The following is a 26,186-nucleotide window of genomic DNA, read 5'->3' as shown; positions in this document are numbered from 1 at the left end:
ATTCTTTAGGATTTTTCTCTATCTCTGGTAATGAAGGAGTGGTGATAGCAGATGAATTTCAGCATTAACAGCAATAAGAAAAGAATGAGACACATGTAGATACACACAGAGATCTTCCAGCTATATTGCTAAGTCAGAAAAGTAAACATAATACACAAGTGTGTGCATGTACATGCATAAAAAGAAAAAAAGTGGTAAAGTATATACACCAAATTAGCAGTATCTACCTCTGGGAAGGAAATTACATGGCATCAGAGGACATAAAGAGGGAACTTTAGTTTTACTCTCCATATTTTAGTTATGTTTATTTTTCTTTTAACCACCAGGGTATGTTCATGTTTTATTTTTTAATTAAAACATTAGAGAAAGGTTGCTCTCTTTTAAAAAAATTTATTTTATATATGTATTTTTGGCTGCGTTGTTTCTTTGTTGCTGTGCACGGGCTTTCTCTAGTTGTGGCAAGTGGGGGCTACTCTTTGTTGCGGTGCACGGGCTTCTTATTGCAGAGCACGGGCTTCAGTCGTTGCGGCTCGCGGGCTGTAGGCGCACAGGCTCAGTAGTTGTGGTGCACGGGCTTAGTTGCTTTGCGGCATGTGGGATCTTCCCGGACCAGGGCTTGAACCCGTGTCCCCTGCATTGGCAGGCGGATTCCTAACCACTATGCCACCAGGGAGGCCACAAGGTTGCTCTTTTGATGTTAGAAAATAACTAGACAAATTGAGCCAGAATTCAGGAAGCATTCTGGGTTTTTGTAGAATGGCAGTAGTCACCAACCAAATGCCTTTATTTCTACATAGAAAAGCAAGAATATTAAGCCATATGAAGACTAAATGATATCAGTCATTGTAACTTCTAATATTAAGGACAGACTTAATTGGTTGCTTTCAGTGGAATAGATTGTCAAACATTTCATTAAAAAAAAAAAACAGGGCTTCCCTGGTGGCACAGTGGTTGAGAATCCGCCTGCCGATGCAGGGGACACGGGTTCGTGCCCCGGTCCGGGAAGATCCCACATGCCGCGCAGCGGCTGGTCCGGTGAGCCATGGCCGCTGGGCCTGCGCGTCCGGAGCCTGTGCTCCGCAACGGGAGAGGCCACAACAGTGAGAGGCCCACGTACTGCAAAAAACAAAACAAAACAAACAAACAAACAAAAAAACCAAAAGGGCTTCCCTGGTGGTGCAGTGGTTGAGAGTCCGCCTGCCGATGCAGGGAACACGGGTTCATGCCCGGGTCCGGGAAGATCCCACATGCCGCGGAGCGGCTAGGCCCGTGAGCCATGGCCGCTGAGCCTGCGCATCCGGGGCCTGTGCTCTGCAACGGGAGAGGCCACAACAGTGAGAGGGCCGTGTACCACCAAAAAAAAAAAAAAAAACCCAGAACAATTTGTTAATGGCATAAACAACCTTATCATTAGGTATAATCTCTGTATTTACCTTAAATATTTTTTGGAAATTTGTAAATGCTAGTTAATTTCTTACTCCTTTTTTTCTTTTTTTTTTTTTTTAGTTGAAGTGGTTTGGTAAATGACAAATGCAACTTGGCATTGAATGATATAATTCTTCTTAGAATGTCTGTCTTTAAAAATGTAAAAAGTCATCTGACTTCATATATTTTATTTTATTTTTTTAAGATTTTTTTGATGTGGACCATTTTTAAAGTGTTTATAGAATTTGTTACAATACTGCTTCTGTTTTATGTTTTTGGTTTTTTTTTTTTTTGTCCCCGAGGCATGTGGGATTGTAGCTCCCTGACCAGGGATGGAACCCACACCCCCTGCATTGGAAGGTGAAATCTTAACCACTGGACTGCCAGGGAAATCCCTGACTTCATATATTTTAGTTAATTGTTCTTTGAACTTGCTCTTAAAGCTGTCCAGACGAAATCGAAGCAAACCTTAGCCAAACCCAACATAAGGAACGTTGTGGTGGTGGATGGCGTCCGCACTCCATTTTTGCTGTCAGGTACTTCGTAAGTATGAAATGATTTTGTTACATGTTCTTTCTGTCTTTTTCTTTTTTCTCTCCAGCTGTATTGATGTGTGGTTAGCATATAAAAGCTGTATATATTTAGGTTGTACACAGTGATTTTTTTATAAGGTATTCAATGTGATGATTTTATATATATATATATGTATATACATTGTGAAATGATTACCACAGTCGAGTTAATTAACACATCCATCACCCCATGTACTTTATTTATTCCTTTTTTTAAGGCACTTTCAAAAGGGATCTTTGTCAGTGTAACCCAGTAGGTAATACTACTGGTAGTGGACTAATATATGAAAAACATTTTCATGAAATTAATATAGAATAAGTCAAGCCAGTGGTAAAATAATGTGACAGAATTTGGTTTTTATCCATTCTCCTGAGTAAGCCTCATGTAGTGTTAGATTGAACCAGTCATATTTTAAAAACCTAGTGTGGGGCCAGATAGTTTGCTTCTAACAGAGATATCCTTTCCTCATCTGAAGATAGGTACTGTACATTGTTTCTGTGCTTCTTCAGAAGTTTGAATATGGAGAACGTGGGCCCATGGGCATTCTGAAGAGCCTTTAATCTGTGGCTTTGGTTTCCTGGAAATTATCATAATTGGAGTTGATGGACTGGTCCAAACCCTGGTACAGCACAGCCCCAAATACATGGAATAAAAATGATCCTAGACCAGCCCCCAAGTTCCCCAGAACCAAACTGCTGTTCTCCCTAGACTTTTCTCCTTTTTTGTCCCCAAGTGAGGCCCAGGCTGTCCAAAAGTTGAACATGGACTTCGGGAACTAGGTGCAAACTAAATGAAACATTGGTTCTATTTTGTTTAGATTGTTTTATTGTTTGTATTTCGAACTAGCAGTTACTAACTTAAAAATATTGCTAGGGAATGTCAGGCACCTGCTAAAAATAATGAGACCTTTCTGTACTAATATGGGAAGATCTTGAAGATACGTTACGTGTAAAAAGCAACGTTCAGAACAGTGTGTATAATGCCACCATTTGTGGAAGATACAGACCTGTGTGTGTGTGCGCGCGTGCATACATACACAAACAATAAACGTTCATTTTTAAACGATGGTTTAGAACCTAGAGAGTATTTTCTTATATAAGTGAATGCTGGTGAAGTTTCTTCATTCACCCTCTTCTCTCAATATGGTATTATAACTTTCCTGTACTGACACAACAGCAGTAAGAGTAAGAATCTGAAGCTTTAGCAGCAGTGGAGTGATGAGAGGGGAAATCCTCCTTGTACTCAGCAGTAACACGGTAGGAAAAGAAAGGTCCATCAAGATAAGGAAGTACTTGGCTAGGAAGACCAGTTTTTTTCAAGGGCTGTTTGTATACTGTGTAGAAGTTTGATTCCAACTGTTTTACTAGCTGTTAAAAAAAATACAAACACGCTCGACTATATTATTTACTTATATTATTTAAACATTTGCTTTGATAATTGGTATTTGCATGAAGTTTGAGATATTCAGCACATTAGCATAGGATTTTTTCCTTTTGTTGTGTTTTATTATTGTGTTTTAGTTTAATTTAGGATCCTAATTGAGAAAGAAGATAAAGTTCATGAGTAATTTAGTGACACAGAGAAGAGCATTGAGTAACGTAAGAAAATATAGTTAATAGAGAAGAAAGAATAAAAGTTTTAAGGCAATATTCATGTACAGAACAAAAGTGACCAAAAAATAATATAGAAGGAAGAATTTATAAAGAAGACAAATAGTTAAGTCATATTATTAATCTTATGATTGAGGTGACAAATGAGTCTTCTATAATAGAAGATCATTTTCTAGGTAGAAAAAGATCTTTTTCTCTTTAATTTGAAGAAGCTTTGCTTTCAACTTGAGTGATATTTGAAAGGCTGGGTTTTTCTTAGAGGTAGAAAGCACTTTGGAAGCACTTCTAGGAGTACACTCCAACAGTGACATTTGGGGGTCTTTCAGGCATCCTGGTAGAGAGGGGTATAGGAGCATGAGAATAAAGATTGTAAAGTGCTAAATAATTATGGTTCAGACATTTTAAAACTGACACACAACTTTTTCCCAAGTTATTCTGCTCTAAATTTGAGGGAACTGGTTTTACCTATGAAAGATTTTTAAAACTACTGATGATTCTTCTGTGATTCAGAGTAAAAATAAAAACATTTTTGGATTTTTTATGTTTTAATTTTTAGCAATTTAAAGAATGAATATTCTTATTTAATCCAATGGTTAAATCTTTGACTTAAAAATAAAGGGAATTTACTTTTTAAATTTAAATAGAGTTCACATCCACATCTTGGTTTCTAAATATCCATTCTTCAGTAGAAGGAACCAGGCTTCCTAGAAGAATGACTAGGTCTGGGCCAAAAAAAAAAAAAAATACAAGATGCACCTGGAGCATTTTGGAGTGCCAGAAAGTAAAGAAGTGCTTTAAAAAAATGGAGCATGTCAATAGACACAGGACTGGGAATTCCCTGGCGGTCCAGTGGTCAGGACTTGGTGCTTCCATTGCCAGGGGCCCGGGTTCAATCCCTGGTCAGGCAACTAAGATCCTGCAAGCCGTGTGGCTCCGCCAAAAAAAAAAAAGAGACAGGACCAACCTAAAATAACTTGCAATGACAAAACCTGGAACAATTTAATTAATAAGTTATGATGGTATTATACCATAACCCAAAGAATACATCAGATATCTATGAGTTCAATCTGATACAAATAAATGATTGAATAAAAAATAAAAGAGAGGGCTTCCCTGGTGGCACAGTGGTTGAGAGTCCGCCTGCCGATGCAGGGGACGTGGGTTCGTGCCCCGGCCCAGGAAGATCCCATATGCCGCGGAGCGGCTAGGCCCGTGAGCCATGGCCACTGAGCCTGCACGTCCGGAGCCTGTGCTCTGCGACGGGAGAGGCCACAACAGTGAGAGGCCCGCGTACCGCAAAAAAAAAATTAAAAAAAATAAAAATAAAAGAGAAAGGACAAATCTTTCTTAAAGAAGAATTTCAATAAATACAGAAGGAATGAGGAAAATAAATAAATAAATCACCGTTAGAACACCACAGGAGTAATTGCTGCAACCAGGATCTACGAATGAATGCTAATATTAGTGGGTGAGAAATGTTAAGAAGAAACAAGATATTTGCATAGCCTCAACTCTCTCCCCTCAAGTATTTATTAACTACTGTGATGATTTTAACATGTGTCCATAATTGCTTTGTTACTTTTTCCACTAGGAAGTAGAGCTTAATTCTTCTCCCCTTGAGTAAGGGCCAGAGAGAGTAGTGACTCATTTCTAACAAATTGAGTTCAGAAAGGGAAAAATAGTGAAGAAAACCATACTTTAACCAAGTGATCAAGTTAACATCACCAGTAATAAGTCATGTTGCTATCACGTACCCTCTGATAAGAAGCAGGGGGAAGAGCACTTCACCTCTGTGGTCCACTCCTCCCCCAGTCTGCCAGGTGTCAAGGTCAAGAAAGATAAGGCAAGACTGAGGAACTGTCACTGATTGGAGGAGATTAAGGAAACATGACAACAAAATGCATAGAAGCATGACAACAAAATGCACAGATTAAGGAAGCGCGACAACAAAATGCATAATGCGCTTTTACTGGAACAGACCAGTAAAAGGGCATTAGTGGAAAAACTGGCGAGGTCCAGATAAAGTTAGTAGCTTAGTGAATTGTATTGTGCCAGTATTAATTTCTTAGTTTTGACAAGTACATCATGGTTATATAAGATTAGCTTTAGAGGAAGCAGGGTAAAGGGTTACAGGAACTCTGTTCTATCTTTCCAATTCTTTGTAATCCTCAAGTTACTTCAAAACAAAATTTTCTTAAAAGTCCTAATATATTGCTCGTGTCCCTTGAGACATCACAAAATAAATAATGATTTTTTTAAAAATAAAATAAAGGAGAACTTAAAAGATGGGGTTTAAATAAAAATATTTTATTAAATAAAATATTAAATGTTAAATATTTAACATGTGTCATGCTGAACAATAAGACAGTGGGCAAGATTCTTGTTCGATTCTTAGCCAGCTCAAAAGGAGTCAAGGCTTGCAAGATTTTTAAGGATGACAAATAGCAAAGTCACACTATTTCTTCATTTGGAATGATGTTAAGTGCATTTATAGCATCATATGTTAGATTATTTCTTCAGGTATTTCAAACAGAATGAAAAACATTTTTTATTAAAGCTCTAGGCTTTTGGTTTAAATTATTTTCTTTCCCCAGATATAAAGACCTGATGCCACATGATTTGGCTAGAGCAGCACTTTCGTAAGTAAATGCAGTTTCATTTTAGTTCTTACTTCATTAAAAGTACTTTTCTTCAGTTTTTACACTTGAAGTAGCATGTTTAATGGAATTTCCATATCTAAGATATGTTAACTTTTATGTGGTGAGCAAAAACACTTAGTAGATTTTACAAGATTCATTTATTCTTCATTTTAGCCATATGTGCTACACAAATTCAAGCAGCTGGTGAATGTCAGCGACCTTTATTTTGTAAGCGTGACTATTTCTTGGCATGACAGTTTTCCTTAATGAGTACTGTAGCTACAGCTAGCTACAGCTGTAAACAGTGTAGGGCTAGATTGATCAGGCTAGTCCTACATTGATCAGACTAAATACAGTACATGTATTTGATGATTATCTTAGAAACTTCATACTGTATGAGGATAGCTGAACAAATTATGCAAATACAGGTGCAAAACCTGTGTATACAGAGGACCAACTGTACTATGCCATTTTATTTAAGGGACATGAGCATCCTCAGATTTTGGTATCCCTGGTGGGATGGGGATGTGGTTATTTATCTAGAAAAAAGCCTAGAATGAGACCTGAAGGTTCCTGTGCAAACCAAATAAAAATGTAACATTAGATGTGGTTGCATGAGATTGAGATGGAAGCATAATTTGATGAGAGTCAACATGTAAGGCATTATCATTCATTGATGCTTTGCCTTTGTGTCTTTAAGCAGCCACAGGTCTTTCATAGTTTGAAGAAACCCTTCTTTGCACCTTTCTGCCCATCTTGTTCTGTTTGGTCTCTTCCTGCCAGCCTTTAAGAATGAATGAAAGCAGCAGTTGCTTTTCTTTTCTTACTGTCCATTTATTCTCCTTAATCCCATAATTGCTTCCATTCCCATTGCTCTACAGTAACTATACTTTGGAAGCTTCTCTTAATAATGACTGTAATCACTAAGCGCACCAATTTTTTCTCAGACCTCAATGACTTTGTCTTCTATAGCATTTGACACTGTCAGCTGTACTTGAAACTGTCTTCCTTTGACTTCATGTTGCGCCATTATGGTTTTCCTTCCATTTTCTGACTGATTCTTTTCTACTTCTTAAAAAACTGGATCCCTTCTTCTGTCTCTTTTTTAAAGGTATTTTGTAAGTTTTAGTCCTTAGAACTTCGCATTTCTCTGTATGCATGCTTTTCCCTAAAAATCTCATCTACTTAATCTTTATTTTTTTTTATGTAAAGGACTTCCAAATCTCTAAATTTGACCTCTTTCCTTAGGTATCTCAAGCTCAGCATGTAAAAAATAAAAATTATCTTTTCCCTGAAGCCAGCTTACTTTGCTATTCCTGATAATGGTGCTATTTCTGATAATGATCCCAGGCTGGAGAGTTACAGGTTTTTCCCTCTTTTTAAAAAATGTCAACTATGCAATAAAATTGAAAGTGAACACCTAAATACCCCTCACTTAGCATTAATAAGTGTTATTATTTTGCCATGTTTTCTATAGCTGTATGGTTTGAAGCATTTGACGTTGTTTCAGGCATCTTGATACTTCAGCCTTAAATTCTTCAGCTAGTACTCCTAAGAATGAGGACCTTCTCTGTTATCCACGGCACCGTTACCGCAGCCAAGATGATAATGATTGTATGATAACTTCTAATATCCAGTTCATAGTCAAATCCCCCTCACTTGTTCCAAGAATGTCCTTTCTTTTAATTTTTTTTTTTTCCCAAACCAGGACCTGTTCAAAGTTCATATTACAAATGAACATGTCTCTTTGGTCTCTTAATTTAGGATATCCCTCCACTCCACCCCCCATGACAGTGACTTTTTGAAAAGACCAGGCCATCTGGCCTATAGAATGTCCCACATTCTGGATGTTTCTTTGTAGTAATATTTAACTTTCCTCTGAATTTCCTATAAACTGGAAGTTAGATCTCTAAGCTTGATTAGATTCAGGTTAAACATTTTTTGGTAAGAACGCTTCATAGGTAAAGTGCATGGGTATTGCATCATGTTAAGAGGTGCATGATGTGTAATGTTAAATCTAACCACTCGGTCATGGTGATCAGACCACTAGATCTCTTGATTATAAAGGTGTATTTTTTTCCTTTGCAATTAGTAAGTCACCTGTAAAGTGATATCTTAACACCATGTAAACATCTTGTTCCCCAACAACCTTTGACCAAATGGTCTTAGCATTCATTGATAATTTTTGCCTGGATTAGTTATTACATTAGAGATTACAAAATTATGACTTTGATCATTCTTTTATTCCTCCTATATTTATTGGTTGGTATTTTTCTGTAAAGAACAGCTTTCCTTTTTTTTTTTTTAAATGATGTGGACTTATAAATTTTTATTTATTAATTGTGTTAAAGCCAAGCTTGGTCACTGTTCTTTCTGAAGCTCAGATTATCCCATAGTTTATCTGTGGGAGTTCCTTCAAGTTGGCTCCTATGGCCCTTTTGTTTTTTAGTATAATATTGTGTTTTTTTAGTGTAATTTGCATACAGTAAAATGCACATATTTTTAAGTATATAGTTTTTTTTGGTTTTTTTTTGGTACGGGGCCCTCTGACTGTTGCGGCCTCTCCCATTGCGGAGCGCAGGCTCAGTGGCCATGGCTCACAGGCCCAGCCGCTCCACGGCATGTGGGATCTTCCCAGACCGGGGCACGAACCTGTGTCCCCTGCATCGGCAGGCAGACTCTCAACCACTGCGCCACCAGGGAAGCCCTAAGTATATAGTTTTATGAATTTTGTCAAATGTGTACATCCTTGTTCCTGTTTTTGCTATGGTCCTATTAATCTTTGAGTGCTTTCTTATTTTTGGCACAAAAAAGATCAGAGAGGTTCACTTTGTACTTTTCTTGCCTTAGACCTGGGCTCAGTCATTTTTTAAAAAGTTAATACCTTTAGGACTTCCGTGGTGGCACAGTGGTTAAGAACCTGCCTGCCAATGCAGGGGACACGGGTTCGAGCCCTGGTCCGGGAAGATCACACGTGCTGTGGAGCAACAAGGCTCGTGCGCCACAACTACTGAGTCTGCACTCTAGAGCCCGCGAGCCACAACTACTGAAGCCCGCGCACCTAGAGCCCATGCTCTGCAACAAGAGAAGCCACCGCAGTGAGAAGCCTGTGCACCACAACGAAGAGTAGCTCCCACTTGCCACAACTAGAGAAAGCCTGCACACAGCAACGGAGACCCAATGCAACCAAAAATAACTAATTTTTTTAAAAAGTTAATACCTTTGCTAGTAAATGGCATTTAGAAACCAAGTCTGAGTTCAAGATGTGCTTGTTCCTACTGGAGTGTTATTGCTTCTAGTCTCTATCAGTGATCAGAACTAGAAAAATATGTTATTTAAATTGTGTTTATATTGATATTTCAAATTTAAATTTAACATAACTGGGATTTTACTCTTTAATTTGCTATTTGTTTCTCTTTTCTTCTTTTTTAAAAGAAATATTTATTTATTTATTTGGTTGCACCAGGTCTTAGTTGCAACAGGTGGGCTCCTTTGTTGTTGCATGCAAACTCTTGGTTGCAGCACGCATGTGGGATCTAGTTCCCTGACCAGTGATCGAACCCGGGCCCGCTGCATTGGGAGCTCGGAGTCCTAACCACTGCACCACCAGGGAAGCCCCCTCTTTGATTTTTGACTGAAAACTTTGGTTTCTGTATCTGTTTTATCCTATTTCATTTTAAAAAAAATTTTTTTATTGGGGTATAGTTGATTTATAATCTTATATTAGTTTCAGGGGTACAACATAGTGATTTAAAATTTTTATAGATTATATTCCAAATTATTTATGATTCTTCCTATTTAACTTCTCATTGTCAATTGAGCATCAAAGGTTAACTTTTTAAATTAGACTTTAACTTGTTTGATAAGGTGCCACATGCTTGTCAAATTAAGGAAAAGATACAATCTCTACTCTTAAATCCAAAGTTAACCTTTTTTTTTTTACGTCTTTATTGGAGTATAATTGCTTTACAATGGTGTGTTAGTTTCTGCTTTATAACAAAGTGAATCAGTTTTACATATACACATATTCCCATATCTCTTCCCTCTTGCGTCTCCCTCCCTCCCACCCTCCCTATCCCACCCCTCTAGGTGGTCACAAAGCACCAAGCTGATCTCCCTGTGCTATGCAGCTGCTTCCCACAGCTATCTATTCTACGTTTGGTAGTGTATATATGTCCATGCCACTCTCTCACTTTGTCACAGCCTGCCCTTCCCCCTCCCCATATCTTCAAGTCCATTCTCTAGTAGGTCTGTGTCTCCATTCCCGTCTTACCCCTAGGTTCATCATGACCTTTTTTTTTTTTTCTTAGATTCCATATATATGTGTTAGCATACGGTATTTGTTTTTCTCTTTCTGACTTACTTCACTCTGTATGACAGACAAAGTTAACCTTTTAACCAAAGTTAACTGTAGTGCTTTATGTGATGATCGATGGCACTATCTTGAATGCATGAAATGTTTCTTTGCTTTGGACTTCTGCTGGCAGGGGTTTGTTGCATCGGACCAGTGTCCCAAAGGATGTTGTTGATTATATCATCTTCGGCACAGTTATACAGGAAGTGAAAACAAGCAATGTGGCTAGAGAGGTGAGTAAAATAAACTTTATATTGTTTAAAGATTGATAGGAGAATCAAATTGAGTTTTAATTAATAGAATTTACTCTTTAAAAGTTTTTAAAATTCATTAAAGTTATATTTGACTTTTAAATGTGATTTTACTACTTGAATTATTTTATATTTAAAAGAATTATAGTATAAATCAAATGACGTACACTATACTAGAATATATTTATACTATACATCAAATCAATTATTTGAGCTGGTTTATGATATTTTAGTTTGTTTTCTCTTAGGAAAATAGAGATTATGGCAAAGTATGGCTGATGTGACTTTTAGTAATGCTAGATATTGTGGACTGTAACTTAAAATTTCAACATTTTACAAAGAACTTATTTCATAACACGGTTTTTGTTGGAGGTAGCCTTGCTTATTCATTTGTTCCCTTTGACTAGATGACACATGGGCAATTTCTTTTTTAACTGTTTCACAGGTGTTTACTTTTACCCTAGTTGGCAGAGCTCCATGTAGTGTTTATTGGGCAGCTGAGATAATGACAGGCCTTGGAACTTCTGCAGCATGTTCTGCAGGCATTTCATAATGAATAGTCCAAAAACATTTTCTGGGCTTTGTTTCAATTCAAAAGTGGCTATTTGGGTAAAGTTGGCTCCAAAGCACATTTCAGTGTGCTAAGCATTTTCTTTATTTCTGGTTTGTGCTTGCCATATTATTGTGCTCAGTATAGTTGGAAGGGCAGTAACTTTCACCACTGTCAGCCAAGAGAAGGGGAAATGAGCAGGACTGAAAGTATTTGTTTTGTCCCCCCTTTTTACTCATCAGTATATGTTAAGACTGCTGAAGGCCTGGTGTTACCGAAGTCTGCCATAATCAGCTACTGTATATTGTAAGGGAGGCAGGAAAGAATTAAGAACAGGAAGAGGGATTTTTTTTTCCTGTCCTGATTTTTTGTTTTTCCCTGGACCTTCACACTTCTAAATGTATCAAATATGACAATTTCATGAGTATATCAACATTTTCAACTTTTATATTCTGAAAAAAACAAAGTGACTCTTATAAGAGCACTTAAAAAATAAAATTAAATCTGTTTCAGTTTTCTCTGTATTTCTGTTCTATCCCAACACTAAAGCCATAATGCTTTTTTTTTCTAAATTTTTTTCTGGAAATTTTATATCCATATGCAAACCTCAGCTATTGATTGACATGTGGTAGATTGCCTCTCCCAGCCCTGTACTAATACTAAAGGCTAAGTTGAGGGGATATGTTATAAGTATGTCTCTCTATAGTTGTTTTGTAACCTAAAGGCTACTGTGACTTCCAGCTAGAAAACTTTAAGCACCTGTTGTCTGTATTAATAGTGTAATAATGAAATCCTGGAAGGCTTCTGCTGCTGAGTTCCCATGAACCTGACTTCACTGAAAGGCCTCAGCATACTACCCTGCTCTCCAACTTAACTAAGAGGCATTTTCCTCCTTTCCCCTCATTGTACTATCTAGAGCCTAAGCTTGCCGTGAGAGCTATTCAGACTTTAAATAGAAACATGTAGACAAGGTTCACCAGCAACCACTTCTATTTAAAGTTACTTCAGTCTTGAGAGTCATCTGGGGCCAAGGTTGTGACACAGGCTAGAAAGGACCACGTGAGGATCAGGCCATTACAACCCCAGTGCCCTTTACACTTGCCCCACTGGGAAGCTTTCCTCCCCTTCCCCTTGGAGACTTGCCTCTCTCTTCCTTTTGGGTTGGTTTACATTGAGAGGCTGAGGTGCAGTTGCCAGCGGGTAGTTTTCAACAGAGTGTTGGGCACTTAGTATCAGGCCTCACTGGAAAGACCAGAGTAAGGTCATGTTGCATGTACACTACTGTAACAGATTTCTGTCCCTATGGATTATGGTAAATGGTGGTAAATGTGGTAACTAGTATAGGTAGTATAAGTATGAAGGTAAAAATCAGTTAAGAAACAGAACCCTTTAATCTCAGCTTTGGAAACATGTTAACCTTACCAAATTATAGAAAATCTTGTGTTCTGAGGATAAATAGTTTGAGAAAAAGGCCACTAAAAATTAATTCCCTTAATAGGAACTAGAATTTCATAGTAAATGATGGTGGTGGGGGAGATGAGCTGTTGAGAGCTTTGTTTTTAAAGTGAAAATTTAATATTATAAAAGTATTTTATTTTTGCACCTATGCATTAGTTCTTTACATAAACAAAAATGGAATCAGGCATTCATTGTTTTTTTGGCAGCATAATTTACTCAATAAATAGTATAATAAAATAATAGATGTCCTCATGTCCATTTTTAGATTAAAGGAGGGCCTCAGTTTTTCTCAAGGCCCCTCAAATTACTCTTTTGAAGCACCTCTTGTGTTATCATCCTGACCAGTTTTCTCATTTCCAGTTGTTAACTGGTCTAACCCTTATTTGTCAGAGGCTCACTTGAGGCTCAGGCAGTTTTCCAAAATTCCTTTCATCAGCTTGAACTCTTGCATGTTTGGCGTGTTTTCCAGTTCCTCTTTGTGTTGGATCATGGTGTACTGTCTAAAATATCAGGCAGTCAGTGAAAGTAGAGATGCGTGTAAGCAGGCAGGGACCTGTGTGGGAATCTGTTCATGAGGAGTCAGTTCTTCAGAAATTATTTCCATGTTTGATGACTTTGCTTTACTACTAAGCCTTATAACTGCAGGAACGTAGGTCATGAGAACCCCACACCATGATATAGGTCATCATTCCTTCAACCGTGTGTAGCAGGTTTACTTTAGGTTTACTTGCACATTTAAACAAGTTAAAATCAAATTACATATTAATGTCGTTAAAGCTCTGAGAGAAGCATTGCTAAGAAATTAGGTGAACTGCAAGACTGTTGTAGGCTTCTTTACCACACTAGAAAATGGCTACAAGGAACTTGGCAGAGTACTTGTCAGTTAATGGCTAGACGAAAAATTAGTAAACCATTTCTGTGATGTGCTTAGTTTTATTTTAAATATTACTCTATGGATTATTGAACTCAAATCCTTTCCTGATGTACCATACAGTGAAGTATTGCTTAAAGCACCATTTACATGTAGCACTGCCTTCATAAGTGACCCTTTGATTCACTCTGTTTCCTGAAGGCTGCCCTCGGAGCTGGCTTCTCTGACAGGACTCCTGCTCACACTGTCACCATGGCTTGCATCTCTTCCAACCAAGCCATGACCACAGGTATGTTTTTTTGACCGCAGAAGGTACATGTTGGTTCTCCTTTGTCTTTTATATGATCATTAAAAACTACTCTTAACAGAAATAAATGATCTCTGTGTGTTTCAAAAAATAAGGTAATGTTTAAATTTTTTGATTTTTTTAAAAAATTTATTTATTTTATTTATTTATTTTTGGCTGCATTGGGTCTTCGTTGCTGTGCGCGGGCTTTCTCTAGTTGCGGAGAGAGGGGGCTACTCTTTGTTGCGGTGCGCAGGCTTCTCATTGCAGTGGCTTCTCTTGCTGTGGAGCACGGGCTGTAGAGCGCAGGCTCAGTAGTTGTGGTGGACGGGCTTAGTTGCTCCGCGGCATGTGGGATCTTCCCAGACCGGGGCACGAACCCGTGTCCCCTGCATCGGCAGGCAGATTCTTAACCACTGCGCCACCAGGGAAGCCCCAATTTTTTGATTTTTGACAGTAGTTCTCAACCCTTTTTCCTGCCCCTGTGCCTGAGGACCACAACCATTCTTGTAGTTTCTCCATCAATAGTGTGGCTGGCTATCTCAGGGATTATTTATTGGAGGGATACTTCTAGATTTGAGGCATGAGAAGTTTATAACCTGCTAGATTTTAGTTAGGTGATTCTAATATGATACTCCCCCACGAAGATGTGGCCTTCCTCCCTCTACCATTGTCACAGTGATAAGTCACTGCTTTAGATGATACAGCTCTTTTTCTCTACTTTTTTCCCACATCTAGGCATTTTTATAATTAGTCACAAATTCTCCTAAAAAACTTAGCAAATCTGTGGGACATTTTGTAGCATCAACCCTTATTGTGAAAAGACAGGAAACGTGAAAGATATGGTCATCATGTGCTCTCTTAGTGACATCAAGACCAGGTTGCCACCTAAGGGGTGGCAGGGGATGAAGCCAGAGGCAGGAGTGGGGGTGTCCTCCACTCCACACAGCACAGGACCGCTTCTGGGTAGAGCGACACAATGCTTGCCAGTGGCCATAAAGAGGAAAAGGGGCTGCCTTCTACCTAAAAGCCAGAATTTCTCTAGCTTCTAGTAGAAATTGAAATTCTCTTTATAGGAAAAACATCATTATGGAAACTAAAGCTGGGAGCATATAAAATATGCCAAAAGTTCTGGTTTAGAATATGATTTGTTTGAGTTGATCCAGTGGATAATTCCGGAAGTTGATGTCCATACAGCCTGAATGAAACTTGTTTTTCTCCAGTGCATTGAATGTATTTTTAGTCATTTAAAAAACTTACCCTAATCCCTCTGAAGAGGTAAAAACCTTAATTACACATGTTGTACAATGCTAGTAACTATCATACAATTTTTAAATCGAGAAGCCTAAATTTAAAAAAAGGAAAAGCAGCTTAAATTACCAATGGCCTGTTTATCTATACAAGAGATGTTCATGTACCTGTGCCCTGTGCCCTGTAGCTGTCAGCTTGATTGCTTCCGGCCAGTGTGACGTGGTCGTGGCAGGCGGTGTAGAGTTAATGTCTGACATCCCTATTCGCCACTCAAGGAAAATGAGGAAGATGATGCTGGATCTCAGTAAGGCCAAGACTCTGGGTCAGCGACTGTCTTTAATCTCTAAATTCAGATTGAATTTCCTGTCACCCGAGGTGAGACTTGTGAACGCTTACATAAAGACTTGTGTTGCCGAAGCATCCCATTGCAGAGATTTAGACTTAGGGGAGACAGCATGGGTTCAGTTATGCTCTAGCAGTTGCAGATTCTGTTAGTTACAGGGAAAGGTTAATTATTCGGTCAAGATGGAAAGAAAGAAAAAATAGTGTTTCGAAGATTTGAATTTGTGAGCCCTTTTTAGAGATGCCCTGCTCAGAAAGAACTTCCCTTGTCTTGGTCTTGATTGATAGTAGACTTTAACTTTCCCAAATAACCCTAGGTGTGGTACAGCACCTGTTAACAGTGTGCCTGGTCCTGAATATCTCCTCTCCCAGCTTCCAGCAGTGGCCGAATTCTCCACCAATGAGACCATGGGCCACTCTGCAGACCGACTGGCTGCCGCCTTTGCTATTTCTCGGCTGGAACAGGATGAGTATGCACTGCGCTCACACAGCCTGGCCAAAAAGGCACAGGATGAAGGACTCCTTTCTGATGTCGTGCCCTTCAAAGTACCAGGTAACACAGTTTGCTTAACTTTGTAGAGGAGAATGCTCTTAACGCCCTTGATATTTGTTAGGGAGTTCTGAATTTCTTCTAAAACTCCGAAGACCCCGAGTGACTTTCCAGTAAATATGACGGTTCTTTTTCCAAAACACTCAGCCTTTATTCTTAAACATGGACTCAAGTTTCAATCCTTGTTGTAACAGTAGGTAAACTTTTTTTTTTAAGATTTTATTTTATTATTTATTTATATATTTATTTTTGGCTGTGTCGGGTCTTAGTTGCAGCACACGGGATCTTTGTTGAGGCATGCAGGCTCCTCGTTGCGGCACGCAGGCTTATCTCTAGTTGTGGCGTGCGGGTTTTTTCTCTCTAGTTGTGGTGCACAGGCTCCAGGGTGTGTGGGCTCTGTAGTTGTGGTGCGCGGGTTCCAGAGTGCACGGGCCCCGTAGTTTGCGGCACACAGGCTCTCTCGTTGAGATGCGTGAGCTCAGTAGTTGTGGCGCACAGCCTTAGTTGCCCCAAGGCACATGGGATCTTAGTTCCCTGACCAGGGCTGGAATGCGCGTCCCCTGCATTAGAAGGTGGATTCTTTGCCACTTGACCACCAGGGAAGTCCCTGGTAAAACTTTTAAGGAGAGAAGTTTTTATGTCTCCTTTAGATCTTGCAGATATGTTTTAGTTCTTACATGCCTGCCTGTTTTTAAAATTCTTCATTCATATCTCTTCTGTATAGAAGAGCCAAATGTGAATGAATATCTTAAGAAAATAGGGTATCCTTTCTAATGTTAAATCATTTAGATTATTTCCCAAAAGTCTTAAGAATTTATTTTCAAATTTGGTAATATCTTGATAACTATAAAAGGCTTTCTTTTTAGTGAATATCTGTGGTTTACATTTTATTTGTTCTTGTGACTTTTAAAGTGTATTTCTCTGGAGAAGATATATAATGCTTGTTGTGCCTTAGAGTTTAAAACTTCATATTTTTATAGGAAAAGATACAGTTACTCAAGATAATGGCATTCGTCCTTCCTCCCTGGAGCAAATGGCCAAACTAAAACCTGCATTCATCAAGCCCTATGGCACAGTGACAGCTGCAAATTCTTCTTTTCTGGTAGCTATGTGTGCTATATGTGTTTACTAGTGATCTTTTATATTTGTGTACCCTGAATAGAAAAGCCTGAAATAGAGATATTTGTGTGTATTATGAGTAGAGACTTAAAAATATACTTCCTCATTTCAAAGATAATATTAAAATAGAATTATAGTTTTTAAAGCCATAGAAGTCTCCTGACCCAGTCACTATTCTGATACAAAAAAAGCTGTTCTCTTTAGGCACTTCAGCAGTCAAAAACCTTTGACTGCCTGTGCTAGGCACTGGGGATTAAAAAAACAGTTTATTGTAATGTAGTGAGAAAGTGCTCTGAAGACTATAAGCATGGCTCTTGGGGAAGATACATAGATGCGTGAGTCAAAGGACTTCTTAGAGGAGGTGACCCTTGCTCAGAGAACCTTGAAGGAAGAGTACAAGCCAATTCAAGTAGTGTGTAAACGGCATTCTAGACAAAAGGAACAGCAAATGCAAAAGCAGGAGTTATGAGAACAAGGACCTCTTTGGGGAAAAGCTTGGTTGGAACATAGGATATGAATTCAGGGAGTCGTATAAGACTTGGAAAGTAGGCAGAGAGAGTGACAAGATACTTCTCCTAGCTCTGATTGTTAGAAAATGATGTTTTATGCCGGCCCCCAAATTACTTTCCTATAGGCATCATGGAATAAATCTACCCTCGTTTTCTGTTGTTGCTATTTTACTTATATGCAGGTAGCTTCACGTCCTTGCTTGGGGTTTTTTTTTCTTCTCCTCAATTGAATATCCCTGCTGATTCTGCTTCTGCTTGGGAGATGTGGTTTCCCTTCTCCTACTACCTTGGGTGTAGTCTTCTGGGTATAGTTCATTTGGTCAATGTTTCTTTTACAGTGTAACTCCTCTACCCAGATATACAGTCTAGAAACATAGGCAAGTGTTTGACATATTTGACTTTGGTAAATGATTATTTAATGCCTGCTCTTGAGCTCAGGCAAGGGTGCCTGAAGTGGTTCCAACAGCATGGTGTACCCCTCTGTAAAGCCTGAGTGGGGAAGGGCTGGTTAGGTGATTATTTCCAAAACCAAGTTGGATGATAGGGCCATATGGTATGGGTTATACTCTTGGCAGATCTGAACGCCCTTTGATTACTTGTGGGGTGTGCAAAAGGTTCAGGTTTATTCATCAAAAATCAGAAACACGAATCATCAGAGGTAATGCATCACAAATACATGGATTTTCAGAGATTTTGTTAACGCACCACATTCACTGCAATTTTGCACAGCTGCACATTGAATATATTATTGATGTGATATCATTATGTATAGTCACCTGTGTTTCCAGACTTTATGCCCACCTATCAGTAGTGGCTACATAGCCTCTTCACAGTTACTGAGTTATAAAAATATGGTCTGATGTGGTAGAAATTGTTTTGATTTTGCAAATTCTAGAGAGTAGTTTCCTTTCCTTTGGGATTTTGGATTTTTTTTTTTTTTTTTGAGCTCTTTCTTTTTTTTTTTTTTGCGATACGCGGTCCTCTCACTGTTGTGGCCTCTCCCGTTGCGGAGCACCGGCTCCGGACGCGCAGGCTCAGTGGCCATGGCTCACGGGCCCAGCCACTCCGCGGCATGTGGGATCCTCCCGGACCGGGGCACGAACCCGTGTCCCCTGCATTGGCAGGCGGACTCTCAACCACTGCGCCACCAGGGAAGCCCTTTGAGCTCTTTCTTTTGAAGCAATGGTAAAGGGCTTTTGTGAGTGGTACTTCTTTGTCCCCCAACTTCTCAGCTGTCAGTTGGAAAAAAGCATGTGGGGTAGGTCCAGAGAGGGAAGGCCATGGTTCTTATGTTCTCAGCTATCTACCTATTTCTTCTTCTCCCATTGTTATAGTCTATAAATAGAAGGAAATCACCTCGAAGCCACAGGCAGGAAGCAGCTGGGAAACAGTCCAGAAAATGTAAAAATAAATAAATAAGAGATTTTTGGGGAGATTGTAAATTTCCTCATATTCTGCACTAAAAGCAAAAAACTTTTAGTTTATCATGAACACATATTTCTAGAGTTACCTATTCTCATCCATTTTGATAATTACAGTACTTTCTGAATAGGCTCTTCTACCCTCGTCTTCCAAAAGTGGGTCGGTGTGTGTGTTTGAATTGTGACTTAACGATGGGTAAAATGAAAAGGTTTCGTTATATAGAGGCACTGTATAAGTGTTACTGGTTGGTAGATTTAGGAACAGGGCATAGTAAGTGGCTGAAGAAAGACCACCAGAGAGGCTGCAGAATTTAACATTTTTGTTCCGGTCAACATTTCAGACCGATGGTGCATCTGCAGTGCTGATTTTGGCAGAGGAAAAAGCTCTGGCCATGGGTTATAAGCCGAAGGCATATTTGAGGTAAAGTAAGTGTTCAAATAAATTGCCTCTGGTTTCTTTATTTTAGTACTAGAGCTAACTCTGTTTTTTTACCTAGGGATTTCATGTACGTGTCTCAGGATCCAAAAGATCAGCTTTTACTTGGGTAGGTAGCAGTGTATATCCTAGGATTATAATGAAAAATATTTGGTTACCAATGTTTCTTACATAGATTTTAAAGTACATTAAGCCCTGAGTTCATAATTGGCTTGTGAGTTGGGTTTTTTAAATAATAATAATCTTTTATGTTGCTTTATCATTTTATAGTTTTGGAGTCTTTTCCACTTTTTTCTATACTTTTCTACTTATAATTACAATATATGTACAATTTTGTATTCTTGTTTTACATTAAGATGTCATAAGCATTTTTTTCATATTGCCAGATACTCTGCAACAGTCTTCAGAATAGCTTTTTATAAAAGCCTCCTAGTGTTTAGACTCCTCTCCCTCCCTCACGAGGCTCTACCCTCACTAGCCTCCATTATGTCCTGTAACTAGCCACGCCCCTTCTGATGCTCTGCCCTTTGAACTCTGTGTTCTTCTAGCTCTTCACATTATTACTTTGTCCTTCTCGTTAATTGTTTACTTGCTTATTATCTATTTCTCTGAGTCCACAGTATCAACTGCAAAGGGCAGAGGCCATGTCTGTTCAGTTTAATATTGTATCACCAACACTTAATATTTGTACAGTAGAATCAGTGAGTGAGTGGAAGACACTCTGATAATTATGTAGAACTCAGTTTGGGGAATATGAAGGAGCTCTTAGGTTAAAAATTAAAGTTTTAATATTGTATCACTTATTTTTTTCTTTTCAGACCAACATATGCTACTCCAAAAGTTTTAGAAAAGGCAGGATTAACAATGAATGATATTGATGCTTTTGAATTTCATGAAGCTTTCTCAGTAAGTCACTTTAAAGACACATATCAAAGGACTATAATCATTTAATATGAGTAAAACAAGAGTGGAGCTTTATATTTGAAGTACTGACTTACACTGCTGGGAAGGGCGTGATGGGAGGAATCCAGGGCTACACACACGGTGCTGAAAAACATACCTTTTGAAGCTATCACTTTGAGGCCCTTCAAAAGTACCGGATTGTTTCTTTAGGAAATATTCACTGAAAACTGATTTAAAGATTTGCTTAGCTAAAGTTAGACAAACTCAAAGAACACCTTGAGGGACATTACTAACAAGGTCCTTATTGAGTTATTTTCCTTCTAGGGTCAGATTTTGGCTAATTTGAAAGCCATGGATTCTGATTGGTTTGCACAAAACTACATGGGTAGAAAAGCCAAGGTAAGTTTCTGGTTAAAAATATGCTCGAGGAACTTCCCTGGCGGTCCAGTGGTTAAGACTCTGCGTTTCCACTGAAGGGGGTGTGGGTTCGATCCCTGGTTGGGGAATTAAGATCCTGCATGCCATGCAGCATAGCCAAAAAAAAGCTTGAATTTCCAAAGCACTTTAATACCTGCTAATAAAAATATGAAGAGGAAAGCTGCTACTTCTTATGAAGAATTTTGTGTTTCATTACATATATTTATTTCTTAGTTGAAAAGTACCTCCTGGAAATTCTTTAGAAAAAAATAAAAGCAAGGATAAAGAAGATGTGGCACATATATACAATGGAATATTACTCAGCCATAAAAAGAAACAAAATTGAGTTATTTTTAGTGAGGTGGATGGACTTAGAGTCTGTCATACAGAGTGAAGTAAGTCAGAAAGAGAAAAATATCATATGCTAACACATACATATGGAATGTAAAAAAAAAAAATGGTTCTGAAGAACCTTGGGGCAGGACAGGAATAAAGATGCAGGCGTAGAGGGTGGACTTGGACATGGGGAGGGGAAAGGGTAAGCTGGGACGAAGTGAGAAAGTGGCATTGACATATATACACTACCAAATGTAAAATAGCTAGTGGGAAACAGCTGCATAGCACAGGGAGATCAGCTCGGTGCTTTGTGACCACCTAGAGGGGTGGGATAGGGAGGATAGGAGGGAGATGCAAGAGGGAAGAGATATGGGAATATATGTATGCACAGAGCTGATTCACTTTGTTATACAGCAGAAACTAACACCATTGTAAAGCAATTATACTCCAATAAAGATGTTAAAAAACAAAAAAATAAAAGCAAAATTTTAGGTTGTCTTTGTTCATCCATTCTGATGTTAGATGAAAAATAAACGGGCCCTTGGCTTTCAGAATTGATTTAGAATTTCTTTCTTTTGCAGTAAAATAACTTGTGATTTGTCTTAAGGTAGTTACTTCCCTTTATTTCCATTACTACCTGTTAACTACGAGCCTGGCCTGATTCTTAAGTAAACTCATCTTTATATTTGTGTTTATTTTTGTGGGAGCCAGGTTGGATCGCCTCCTTTGGAGAAGTTTAACATCTGGGGTGGATCACTCTCCCTGGGGCACCCATTTGGAGCCACTGGCTGTCGGTTGGTCATGGCAACTGCCAACAGATTACAGAAGGAAGGAGGCCAGTATGGGTTAGTTGCCGCCTGTGCAGCTGGAGGGCAGGTATGTCACAGAAGCTTCATAGGAGCTTCCAGAAAGTCATTTTCTTGGAAACAAAACAAATTCATCCAAGAATGTTTGATTTAGCTTAATTTGAAACAGTCTTAGAGTGATTTTTCTGACGACAGACAACCGGGAAAAAAGCAGCCCATTTTTGTGGGGAGGGAGTACAACTTTAATTCTGATAGTACTTTGAAAGGAAGAATATATTTAAATCTAAGTTATTATTTTTCCCTAAAATAATGTTTATGTTTTTTGTTTATAAAAGTTATATATGTTCCTTATGGAAATTATGAAAATACAAAAAGTATTTAGAAAATAAAATTATAATCACTTATAATCCCTTCATCAGACACTATCATTATTCACACTTTGATATATTTTCTTCTTTAATTATAAAGTTTTATTCATTTATCTAGTCACCATGAGACCTTATCCATAAAACCTCTCCAAGTCTTTCTTGAGAACTGAACTGTACCTTAATGGAGAATTAATTTGCCTCTGGATAACGTATTGCTATTTAGCTGAGGAAAATTACGTTTTTCTACAGATTTTTTTTCTGTCTGCTTTACTTGTGTTACTGACAAAACTTCCTACCTGCTGTAGCATTTCACCGTGGGAATAAAATCCAAAAGGAAGGCTGGTTGTAATCTTTTTTTTTTTCCAACCCTGATGGAAACATTAGATTTTTCTCCAGATAACAGAAACTATCTGTTGTGGACCAAGATGAATAAGATATGTAAAAGTATAAACATCTTACATTTAAAAGACTTTATTTATGGCTTTTTCTCAGAGACTTTGAAGAAGCAAGGGATCAGTTATTTTTAGGTTGGAATATTTGGGACTTCACAATCAGAAGTATTTTCTAATCTGTGTAACTTCATTTACAGAAAGCCATGGTAAATCAGGACTGGAGCCCTCCCTCTTATCTTTCTATGCCAAGTTTAAATGAGGGAGGTAACTAGTGCATAGCATTGTACATAGTGCATAGTCCACATAGGTTAATGTCCTTTGGTTTTGAGTGTTCCCTAATTTTTTAATCTAGCACATAGAGGATTAATAACACAATGCTAGATGCTTTTGTGGATGAACAAAGAATAATATCCAGTATTATTACTTACCTCTAGAAGTTTACAGTACAGTGAAGAAGGAGATGATGCATTTTAGAAACTAGATTAAACTTGGCATTGTCTCATCAAGAGCCAAATGAGTGCTGCAAACATGATTAGATCAAAGGAGGAATCCATCATTGTGGATCAGGATTTCTCAACTTTGGCACTAGTAACATTTTGGGCCAGATAATTCTTTGTTGCGGGTGAGGGGACTGTGCTGTGTGTTGTAGGGTGTCTAACATGGTCTCTACCTACTAGATACCAGTAGCAAACCACCCCCTCACTCCCCACCACCACCCCCGCCCCCCTGCCATACACACACAGTTGGGACAACCAGAAATATCTCCAGACATTGCTAAATTCCTCTGGGGAGGGGAGGGAGCAAAATCACTGCCGTTGAGAACCACTGATCTAGTGCAATATAAAAGATTTAGAACATGAAAACAACACAGTTGAAATAAAACAGGAGAAGGAATATTCTACCTTATTATGGGCCCTTCTAGGACAACCCCAAGTCAGTCAAACCTTCCCATCCGTGTTCTTTTGTTTGCTTATGCCTGTATCAAGGTATTTAGCAGTTTGTTGAACTACAGTGTATATTAGATTGAGGATACAGACCATGTAGCAAAACTTTGTACCCACACACTGTTCAGCTTGGTGCCTTATAAATAATAGTTGCTTAATAAATATTTGTGGGGATTGAGTTGAATCCAGAAGCAGGGAGATTAGTTAGGCTATTAACTAGTTTGATAGCAGTCCAATAGGTAGAATGACTATGACTATCAGATAGGATTTAGACTCATGAAATCATTAATTTCTATACTAGGTTTAAACTAGGGAGATAACTTGGATATAGCACTGTGCCTAGTACTAGGAAAGGGATTTTCTACCTTTTTATCTTTGTGGGACCTCAAATCATCATCTTCACCCTCATAGAGTAGTAAAGAAGAGACCAGGTTTTGGAATCATCTGGTTTCAAGTCATGGCCCTGTTACTTAATAGCTTTGTGGATTTGGATGAGTAACTAAACCTCTCAAAGCCTCAGTTTTCTTATCTAGGAGAGAGAGAAGGCTGTTGTTGGATTCACTGTATTGCGTTTATTTTTATACAGCTAAAAAAGCCCCTCTGGCTTATTTTAATAGTAACCACTTACGGAGCATCTACTAGGAGTCAGACCCTTCTAGATAGACTCTGATACACATGTGTATACGTGTGTGTGTGTGTGTATACATACATTGTGTGCTATCTGATGCTCAGGAAAACACTTCGAAGTGGGCACCATGAACCCCATTTTAGAGAGGAAGTTGAGGTTCAGAATAGCTAATAACTTTCCCAAGATCACACAGTGTTTGAATGGCAGAGCCAGGATTAAGTTCCAAAGCCTATATTTTTCCCATTGTTCTATGCTGCCTCTGTACTGGCTGGATTCATTGCATTTGATTGCTCTAATTGAACTTGTTTTTCCTTTACAGGGCCATGCTATGATAGTGGAAGCTTATCCAAAATAATAGATCAAGAAGAGGTGACCTGGAGTTTCTGTGCAGCACTCACCCTAGGCAATGCCATTTCAATGCACTACTCAGTGACATCTCTAGTTCCTAGCTCCTCTTAGGAAAACAAAATTTGTGGCCTTATGTTAAGTACTTTGCAGTTAAGCCTTGCCAGTGTTCTGAGCTTTCCAATAATCATGGCTTACTACTCTTTCAGGAATTTCTTAGTTACCAGAATCTCTCAGCAGTGCTAAGTTTAAGCAATTGTGTTTGGTCTCTATTTTTATGAAAGACTGGATGAGTGGTTGCAATTTTGGAAAGAATTTAGCTGAGATTTGGAATCACCTTTGTAACATTTGCAAATTATAGCTCATTCCTATTTGTGACCTAAAGATAAATGTTTTCTATAAAATACAAATGAATGTGCCTAAATTTAACTTAATCATAGAAAGGTAATTCAGAATCTAAACATCACTGAAAATTTACAGTAAATGTTTAGATATATAAATACCATGTTGGTTAACCTTAATAAAGTAGAGAAGTATCAGAGAACCATTCGCATTGTTTTATTAGAGGTAAAAGGTGGTTCTCTTGGCTTAGGGACAGATTTTGCCTTGGATTACTCATTTGTAACTTCTAATCATGTTAGTCAACCATGAAGCCACTAGGAACATAAAGAAGGTCCTGCTTTAGAATAACACCATTTTTTCCCCAGTGCCCAACTGAAATAAACTTATTTTATCTTTTGGAGATGTTTCTGTTTGCCGGCTTTAATGCAATGTAAAGAAATTTCAAAAATTTGGTCAACGTGCTAAAAATTCTCTCCGTTTTTTGACAGCCAAACTGCATTAAATAACATGTATGCTAGTGCATTGCAGAAGCAAAAGTCTCAGTTGCAACCGTTCATGTGAATTTCATTTAGGTCTATGGAAGTTACTGGCAATCAGAGTCATACTCTAGTTCAGGGACAGATTGGGCAAGGGAGCAAGTGCTGACCTCTTGAAAGGTTATTTGAGAGTCCCAGCTTTATTTCCCCATGATTTCATTGGTGAATTCCACCTAATGTGAGTTTTTAATACTGCAAGCCATTATATTTACATATCACAAGTATTAATTCTAGATAAGTTAAATATAAAAGATAAAAAACTTTTTTAAATGTAGGAAAAAAATACCACTATGACCCTTAGGTTAGGGCGGGGAGAATTTCTTAAATAAGACGTTTAAAGTGTTATCATAAATGAAAAGATCTATAAATTGGCCTATGCTGAAATAAGAACCTTTGTTCTTTATATGATAGAGTGGAAAGACAAGCCACAAATGGGGTGAAGATACAGATATAACTTAACAAAGGATGTGCATATATATATCTTATCAGAAATATATCTTTTATATCTCTATCATATCATACAT

General features: G+C 38.3%; 1 protein-coding gene across 7 annotated transcripts in view; it reads left to right on the top strand.

The window, feature by feature from the left end:
* HADHB (hydroxyacyl-CoA dehydrogenase trifunctional multienzyme complex subunit beta) overlaps positions 1-25,526 on the top strand; it is a 40,081-nt gene extending 14,555 nt beyond the window's left edge. For 5 of the 7 annotated variants that reach the window (XM_067007943.1, XM_067007945.1, XM_067007946.1 and 2 more), the window contains 13 exons: positions 1,869-1,968; positions 6,203-6,247; positions 10,735-10,834; positions 13,933-14,020; positions 15,456-15,643; positions 15,983-16,163; positions 17,141-17,262; positions 19,551-19,630; positions 19,707-19,754; positions 20,464-20,551; positions 20,873-20,947; positions 22,013-22,177; positions 24,759-25,526. In XM_067007943.1, coding sequence (XP_066864044.1) covers positions 1,869-1,968; positions 6,203-6,247; positions 10,735-10,834; positions 13,933-14,020; positions 15,456-15,643; positions 15,983-16,163; positions 17,141-17,262; positions 19,551-19,630; positions 19,707-19,754; positions 20,464-20,551; positions 20,873-20,947; positions 22,013-22,177; positions 24,759-24,794 — 1,316 coding nt within the window. In that variant the 3' untranslated portion in view covers positions 24,795-25,526. Of the gene's footprint in view, positions 1-1,868; positions 1,969-6,202; positions 6,248-10,734; positions 10,835-13,932; positions 14,021-15,455; positions 15,644-15,982; positions 16,164-17,140; positions 17,263-19,550; positions 19,631-19,706; positions 19,755-20,463; positions 20,552-20,872; positions 20,948-22,012; positions 22,277-24,758 lie in introns of those variants that run through there. The other 2 variants (XM_059079211.2, XM_059079210.2) reach the window with 1 other exon arrangement.
* The last annotated feature ends 660 nt before the right edge of the window (positions 25,527-26,186 follow it).

Source organism: Kogia breviceps, chromosome 11, assembly GCF_026419965.1.
Source record: "Kogia breviceps isolate mKogBre1 chromosome 11, mKogBre1 haplotype 1, whole genome shotgun sequence".
Lineage (NCBI taxonomy): Eukaryota > Metazoa > Chordata > Mammalia > Artiodactyla > Physeteridae > Kogia > Kogia breviceps.
This window is presented reverse-complemented; position numbering and strand designations above follow the sequence as displayed.